Below are 8,489 nucleotides of genomic sequence, written 5' to 3' on the forward strand. Positions count from 1 at the left end.
TCCTTTTTCTAAAATAATAACTAAACAATAGCATATATGCCTAATAATTAAGTAGTATTATATATTAAGTAGTATTATATATTAAGTAGCATTATATATTAAATAGTAGTATATATTAAGACCTTCCCGAATGCGAGGATGAATATCTTTATTTTTTTTCCTTTTTTTCCTTTCTTTTCTTTTTTTCATTTTCTCCATAAAATTAAAACTAATTTAAAATTTAGAATATATCATTACTTCGCCTCGCATAAGGATGTTAATTAAGAAAATCGAATTATTTTATTCTTAACATAAAACCTAGATTCGTAGTGTCGAGAGTAGGGTTTACACGGAGCCTTGCTGTCGTATCTTCAAAAAATTAATGTGAGTATAGGCCCTACCAAATCTTGAAAAGTGATTGGTCCTGGGAAAATCCTCGCACTCTTTGCCAGAATATAAAAGAAGTCTGACTACAAAAGGTAGTCAGTCAGTAGAAAAGTATAATAATCTCGGAATAGAGTCCGTCACGACAGTCGCCTTCGTAAGTAGGAATTATAATATTCGCACTCCTCTCATATAAGTTATCTCACATATAATATATAATTACTATTTCTTTCTTTTTTAATAAACGACAGTATTAACTTCCAATTTCATTTAAATCCAATCAATTCCAATTTCATTTAAAGCCACGTGTAAAGCCAAAGTCCGCGTGAGCTCCTATATAACTTTCGTAACTCTTGCAAGGCCAGAATCTATTTCTCCTACAAATTATTATCCATTTTTTCCTTATGATTATTTTCAATCATCGCACAACCTGATCTCCGATCCCCGGGTAAATTAAATGCATTGACCTAAAAAACGCAGGAACCTAAGCCATAAAGCCACGTGTAAAGCCAAAGTCCGCGTGAGCTCCTATATAACTTTCGTAACTCTTGCAAGGCCAGAATCTATTTCTCCTACAAATTATTATCCATTTTTTCCTTATGATTATTTTCAATCATCGCACAACCTGATCTCCGATCCCCGGGTAAATTAAATGCATTGACCTAAAAAACGCAGGAACCTAACCTCAGTTTCTATCACATCATTTCGTAACAAGGGTTACACGTCCTTAGTAAATAACGCACAAAGAAATATATACAGTGAGAGCAAAATATATTCGTACATGAAAAAAAAATCTTATTTTTAGAAAATAAACATTACTTAGCAATTTTATACAATGAATACATTCTGTTCTAAAATAAACGAATGAGCTTCGCATGTATTTTTCATTTTAGAAGCTAAATTTCTCGACTGTACGAATATCTTTTAAGCATCCAAACAATACAATTTTTAATTTTTGCTTTTTTTTTTTAGATGCTATATTTTCTATAATTAATACACATCTTTTTAGTATATATAATTTTAAGAAACATTATAGTCTATTTTATTCTTTATGAATTGCTAATTACTCAACAAGAAATAATCGTCAATTAAACATCGAATCGACGTTAAATTGGTGTTGAAATCATTGTATCGATATCGATTCAATATCAGATTCGATGACTCATTTCTCATTTGATAATATTTACTTTTAAAAAATAAAATTTTTAACAAATATTTTCTCTGTACAAATACTTTTTGCATTCACTGTATCCACAAGCTGCTTATCACTCTTTATTTTTTTTTCCGTGTGTTATATTATATGTCTTACGATGACATAAGATGACATAAGAAATTACGGCAATGTTTGTGTAACACTCAAAAAAGTGATCTTGCAGTTACAGCAAAAATTATCTAAATATAAAAAATAACTAAAATAGATAAATTTGTAGCAAGTACTGCAATATTGGATATGTACTATGTTATATCCAATCATGTAGACAGAGATAGAATTTAGATTTGTGCTATAAATTCTATGCATATGATACATAATTTTCTTATGATGATACATAATCAGATACAAAAAGCAGTTATAATTCTAGTTAGATCAGCAAAATATTTTTTTGCGTGAATGGCTCTTAATAATAATAAAATGAAAATAAAAATTCAATATAGGAACCAAAAGACGCTAATAATAAATGAAAGACGATAAATACGCGCAAGTTAACTTTCCTTATTTACTTAATTATATTTTCTTAATTGATACATATAATTTTTGAATTATTTGTTTGCCGAGGGGAACGATAAAAATATTTCGTATCTTTTTACAGACACAATTTAAATTAAATTCTCTTTCTGACTTTGACCTTTAGATATCGTTGAAAGTCGGGCACTTCGGGGGCATCTTGTATATTATTAAACGTATGTTTAATAAACTGTACTGTAAGTGGGAGAGAATATTGTTGAGAAGAAAAGAAAAGGAAAATAAAATTTGCAGACCTATCGCGACCTCAAGGCAAGACCGGTATCGCTTACACAGTGGAGCAGTATCGTCATTCCCGTGATACACGCAGTTGTCATGCGACCAACGACTGACGATAAACAGTGACATACACATATCCGTCTTGAAGGATCATAATCGAACTCGACCTCTCCGCCGATCGACAGTTTAAAACTGCTTTCCCATCGATTTGAAACGTGATTCTTACACGAGAATCTCCCGTTGTTTCTACCGTCTTTTTGTTTTCGGGATTCTGGTGTCGGCAGTGCTTCTTCGGTGTTCACGAAAATGAGCGAAAAGAAAACTGAATCTTGGCAATGTAACGAGAAATTGAAGAAGGAACAAGACACAAAGACAATAGAGCAATTCAAGACATTGATGGAAGGTACCAAGAAGAAAGTGGAAGAAATAACAGAAAAGCTTAAAACGGAAACTTCGCAAAGTATCAAGAGTATGTCTAAAATCTCTACTTCCAATAAACCTGAGGATTCTAAAGATACGGAAACATGTCAAATATCCAAGACAATGACCGAATTATCTATCTCCAGCAAGCCTGACAATTCTGAAGCTATAGAAGAAGAATTCCAAATGTCCAAATCATTCACTTTTATGCAACCTGAGACTTCGAAAGTATGCCAAAAGCCTATCACTACGTCAAACACTTCCAGCAAAACTGATCGTAAATTTCCAGAAGTATGCGAAATGCCGAAGATCGCATCCAAAACGTGGACTTCTGACAAAGCTGAGTATTGTAAACTTCCAGAAATGCACAAGATTGCATCGAAAGAATCCAAGCTGGAAGCTTCTGAAATTCCAAAAGCAAGAATGTTCCAAATGCCCAAGATTACGTCCGAAGGGTCCATCGAATTTGAGACTCCTGAAATCCCAAAAGCTGCAAAAATATTCCAAATGCCTGAAATGCTCAAAACTACGTCCGAAGGGTCCATCGAAATTAAGGCTCCTGAAATTCCAGAAGCTGCAAAAGTATGCCAAATACGCAAGACTACATCTGAAGAGTCCACCAAGCTTGAAACTCCTGAAATTCCACAAGTTGCAAAAGTGTGCCTAATGCCCAAGAATAAGACCGAAGAGTTCAACCGTATTATAAGTAAATCTTTTAAAGATCCAAACGTTGAAGAAATGTACCAAATGCCCGAGAGTTCTCAAGAAGTCCAGACTACGTCCGAACCTTTCATCTCCAACAAAACAAAGGAAGCTGAAATGTCAAAAGAAGGTCTAACACGCAATACCAAAATCATGATATATGGAAATACAGAATGCAACTGCAGTAAGTGCATTTCTATACCGGTATCTATTCCCATAACAAGTGATGAAATGGAGGAGAAACTATTAATACATAGTAAATCTGTAGATGATGAGTCCACTACAGATGATGAGCATACTAGTATATCCTCTAGTCTAACTGATGACTACAAGTTAGACGAGAAAGAAAAGGACGATTTAACAAAGTTCCTTAAGCTTGAAGAAAATCAGCTTAAAGAAAGTTTTTTCAAAGAGGATTCTACGAAATCAGCTGATGGTACTGGCAAGACAGTAATGATACCCGTCATCGAAAAAGTTGTAAGTTTTAACTTAATATTTTCTCTCTTAATATTGTTTTATAAATATTAATAATTTATTTTAAAAACGTAATTTATGAATATTTAATTTTTGAAATTTTAAATATTTTAAAACAAATTTATATTTTAAAAATTAATTTTAAAGAGTTAAATAAATTTAAAGAATTTATTTTGGTTGTTTCATAAATTTAAATTATCAGCTAATAATAGCTATGCAAAAAATTTCGTTTATATAATAGTTTTATAATTCTTATTCTGACAAATTTAATTTTTCTTTCTCAGAATAAATTCAATTAAATTTCTTAAATAAATTTTATTCACAAAATTAAAATAAAATATAGTTAAGATGGAAATTAACTAAAATCTTAAACATTTAACGAAGGAATTAACTCGAGACGTGATTAAGGCACGTAAATTCTGGCCACCTATGTCAACACCGAACTTCGAAGAACATCATTTGGTCCTAGCAACGCATCATTTAGTGCCCTCACTGCCGATTGGGCTCTTTGAAATGTTTGCAGAAATGATCGAAGTTGTCACGAAGAAGCCAGTTGTCTTGTTGCATGAGTGCAGAAGCAACCGATCTATCGCTACGGAAGTCGTCGATATAGGTACGTCTAAATAGATATTTCTCAAGAAAGATTTTACTATTCTAGAATATAAACGAAGGCTTTCATAAATACATCTGAAGGTCAATTACGTATTATTTTTCTTCAACGTCTTTTCTTTAAATATGTATCCTTAAACATCGCTTTGTGATGTTTGACTACGATAGTTTTTATTTCAAAACCGTGGCTTACAAACTTTATTTGTTCACGACCAACGGAGAGAAAAGTGCATCCTGTTAAAAATATGAAACAGTACTAATAAAAAAATAAAAATGTTATCTTTTAACTTATTTCTACAGTTATCTTGCCCGCGGCCGAAACATGGAAAGACGGTGTACTCTTACCCGCAAGCTTTGTTTTTGATCATCGTTTAAATAAAGACAAGTCAGCCAGCATGTACGCCGATGTAATCGTTGCAAAGGATCGTGCTTCGCATATTCAAGTAAATGAATTTAGCAATTTTTTATCATTTTTCTTATTCCTTAGTCTATAATTAATAGAGTTTAATTATGTATCATTAAAATTTGTATTTATTTAAAAATAATAATTATAAGATGTACATTCTCTCAAATAATTTTAAAACTGGCAATCATTTATTAACTGCAGAATATTATGGATTTACGAGGATATAGATGCTCTATTCAAAATGAACGACACCAATTCTCCGCCTCTGGATTACTCCTTAATTATTTACAAAGAAAAGGCGAAAACATGATATTTTTTGGTAATGTACTCGGTTAGTTTTATTTTATCTATATAATTGATAATTATTAACTATATAAATTATATGTATATCTATTAATTGTATGTCCGTTTCGTTAAGATCCTCATTATAGAGATGCATCAAAAATGTCAAAAAAGAATGCCAAATTGAAGAAATAACAATAGTAAACGAAATATTGTTGAGCGAAAGTGTTAAATAATATTTGCTTCGTCTATTATATCTTTCCAACGAATCGAAATACTTTTGAATAGTAGATACAGACAAAGTTTTTTTCAATTACCTTTTCAATTCAGATGCTAGCACGCAGCTCGAAGTACTGGAAATGGTCGCCGGTAAGCAAGCAGAAGCGGGGATTCTGGAATCATCGGCGCTAAGATGTAACAAGTACAACGTACCCGGTGTGGACTCTCTTCACATCCTCACCAGCCTGGGACCTATGCCGCCCTACCGCATTATGATCAAAAATACACTAGGTATATTAATCTATATTAGAATAGATATTGTCGAAAAATACTAGAAGGATCTCGTGGAATATAATCTTTGTTTTCATTGAAAAAATCATATAAAAGTATGTAATTATATTTATAAAAAAGAAACTTCAAAAATTAAAATAAAAACTTTTTAAATAAATGAAATAAAGGTAAATAGCACTATGTGTAAAATAAAAAGAAAAAATTCTTTCAATTTACTAAAATCGAAAAAAATATCTACGAGATAGGTGTTCTGTGCATGCTTTTAACTTTTCTTTGTTTTATTTCTCTTCGTTAATATATTTTTCTCATTTTATTCAGTGGATGAACTGGCTGAAAAACTTACAGCTTATCTACTAAACATAGATAAGTATGAGGAATGGCTGGAGAGACTGTCGCCCTATGGCATCATAGGTTTTGCCAAGAACTCTATGGATTACTATAATATGATTGATAAAAAGTGCGTAGACACTAAGGTGCCTTACTATTAAAATTATTTTACATTATTTATTCTTTACTTCTGTCTTTTATCGTTTTATACATATATACATTTATAAACGAATTCTCTTTTTTGCTTGAATATAACATGTAATATTTTTTTTATTAAATAAATATAATTCGCAAATTTATTCTTCATTTACACAAACATATACACACACTCTCTCTCTCTCTCTCTCTCTCTCTCTCTCTCATTCGATTTTTCGCTCTTTTCCGCGATAACACACTTTCCAATTTATTCCAAATCGATCCACATAGTGCGTAAAGTACTATCAAAATCCGCTTTATAAATTGTAAAATTCGTTTAGAAGAACTCACGATATAAACAATTCGATGAGGCTTACATTCCGATGGATACTCAACTTTTTTTCTTTCCAAATAATTCTGCTTGCAACTAAAATTTAGACTCGTTTCATCAGTTCATTACTTGAAGTTCATATTTTTCATAAATTTCGATAAATTTGTGAAATTTGTGAAATAACAAATTTTAACAAATATGAAATTCGTCAAATTTTTCATAATTTTTAGAAAAATTCATTTAGTGATTTTCATTTTTTTTTTATATATAATTGAATTTTTGAAATTTAATTTTTTTCTGAAACTTACATTTTTTTCAAAATATGTAAAATCGTCTTGCTTCAAGAAACTTGAAACAATTTGAAACTTCCATTACCATCAATACTTTCGTATGTTCGAAACAATTCAAATATATTTCTTAACCCATCGCTAAATTTGTAGTAAATTTTAGCCTACGTTTAAGTCACTACGTCGTCGGGATGATCTCACGGAAGATCACAAAAAGTTTGGCGGAAGCATCCCATCGGCGAGACGTATGAAGCCAGTTGACAGGGCGTTGTTTAGAAATTCCTCCAGCCGTACTAGAGGTCCGCCACCACCGCCCGCGACATGACGCATTCGCGGAAAATACTGTTCCATCAACAGCGTCAGCAACTTATAAAACTGTTTCGGGTAGGCGGTCCATAGCACATTACCGGCGACCTCGAGCATATCCAGTATCAAAGTCGCGCACAAATCACAAATATCGGTTCGTGGTTCTGAAAAGTAAAAATATAAATTTTTCTTGTATGATATTTATAATTTTGTATATTGTAAAGATTTTACTTCTATTTTTCTAAACGTCTTGCTTTTATATATTTTTTAAATATTTTTATTTTAGCAATTTATTTTTAATGCAGAATATTAATGTTTACATTTTATTATATGTAATTTTCCTACCGATATTCAAAACGGCTGCCAGCCATCTCCAAGAATGCTGAAGACCATAAGGATGAATTTTGGTAACACTCTTTCGCTGTTTCGTAACGGTAATCGACGCATACAATCTGATCAATCCCGACATCCTCTTTAGGAATTTGTCTTGTTTTTCGACGGTACCATCTTCAGAATATTTGCAGCCAAGAGATTTGTAATAATCCTCATTAGACTGACCTTCTTGTTGCTGTAGAAAAACTGGTATGGTAAATGGACATGCCTCGTGAAGATGAGCCAGAAATAATTCGCCAAAGTCTGGATGTTCGTTCCAAAGAGCCACAACAATCATCGCCACAGGGAATGCCATTTCTGGTTTGCTAGACACCAAAGTCTCGCCTTGGCTCTAAGAATTCATACAATATTATGATTGCAAATTTATTTAAAAATAACAAAATATATTTAATCTAATAGCAAAAGAATTTGTTTATAAATTAGATTAACTTTTACATAATTTAATTTTTATTCAATAAATTTTTGCTTCTAAATTAAAAAAAAAACAGATCAATCATAATAAACTCATAAATATATTCTCCTGTAGTTATAAATTTTAAAAAGATAACATACGACTATCTTTTTTGCCAGATGGTTTTTACAGAAAATTACTCCTTGTGGATGATGTGTGACGTTAGGTAACAATTTTCCAGTCAAAAGATTCTGCAGTCTGTCATATTTGTCTCTCAAGTGTTGCTCGCTTACACCAGAAATCGCGTTTACAGGAATATTGATCGCCTTTTGACACTCGAAGCGAAATTTCTTTGTTGCAGGCGATTGTAAAAAGTCCTTGCAAGTTTCTCTATAATGCTTCAAGAATTGATGGCTTCTGATGTAAATATCAAACGATTCCTGGTCGATATACTCAAAAGGATCTACAAATTTATCATATTACAAATCAATTAATTAATCTGTTAGAAATCTAAATTTAGATAGAAATATTAGATTTAATTGATCGTCAAGATATGAATATAAAGTAGATATAAAACGGAATAAAATCTCAAA

At 31.6% G+C, this 8,489-nt stretch overlaps 2 protein-coding genes across 6 annotated transcripts in view; one reads left to right on the forward strand and one right to left on the reverse strand.

The window, feature by feature from the left end:
* Positions 1 to 2,491: 2,491 nt before the first annotated feature.
* LOC108747039 lies at positions 2,492 to 6,251 on the forward strand. 3 transcript variants are annotated; one of them, XM_018484272.1, is made up of 7 exons: positions 2,492 to 3,184; positions 3,269 to 3,922; positions 4,304 to 4,532; positions 4,829 to 4,971; positions 5,136 to 5,265; positions 5,547 to 5,726; positions 6,045 to 6,251. In XM_018484272.1, the coding sequence occupies exons 1-7, from the start codon at positions 2,630 to 2,632 to the stop codon at positions 6,212 to 6,214; spliced, it is 2,061 nt and encodes a 686-aa protein (XP_018339774.1). In that variant the 5' UTR covers positions 2,492 to 2,629; the 3' UTR covers positions 6,215 to 6,251. The 3 variants fall into 3 exon arrangements, with proteins under 3 accessions (XP_018339774.1, XP_018339772.1, XP_018339773.1); XM_018484270.1 differs by having other exon boundaries at positions 2,493 to 3,922; XM_018484271.1 differs by having other exon boundaries at positions 2,493 to 3,922; positions 5,136 to 5,253.
* A 571-nt stretch (positions 6,252 to 6,822) lies between these two features.
* LOC108746751 (nucleoporin GLE1) overlaps positions 6,823 to 8,489 on the reverse strand; it is a 4,651-nt gene continuing 2,984 nt past the window's right edge. For all 3 annotated transcript variants that reach the window (XM_018483690.1, XM_018483691.1, XM_018483692.1), the window contains exons 6-8: positions 8,058 to 8,359; positions 7,458 to 7,836; positions 6,823 to 7,276 (exon numbers count right to left, since the gene is read on the reverse strand). In XM_018483690.1, coding sequence (XP_018339192.1) covers positions 7,014 to 7,276; positions 7,458 to 7,836; positions 8,058 to 8,359 — 944 coding nt within the window. In that variant the 3' untranslated portion in view covers positions 6,823 to 7,013. The remainder of the gene's footprint in view (positions 7,277 to 7,457; positions 7,837 to 8,057; positions 8,360 to 8,489) is intronic.

The sequence above is a fragment of the Trachymyrmex septentrionalis genome, unplaced genomic scaffold (assembly GCF_001594115.1).
Source record: "Trachymyrmex septentrionalis isolate Tsep2-gDNA-1 unplaced genomic scaffold, Tsep1.0 scaffold19, whole genome shotgun sequence".
Classification (NCBI taxonomy): domain Eukaryota; kingdom Metazoa; phylum Arthropoda; class Insecta; order Hymenoptera; family Formicidae; genus Trachymyrmex; species Trachymyrmex septentrionalis.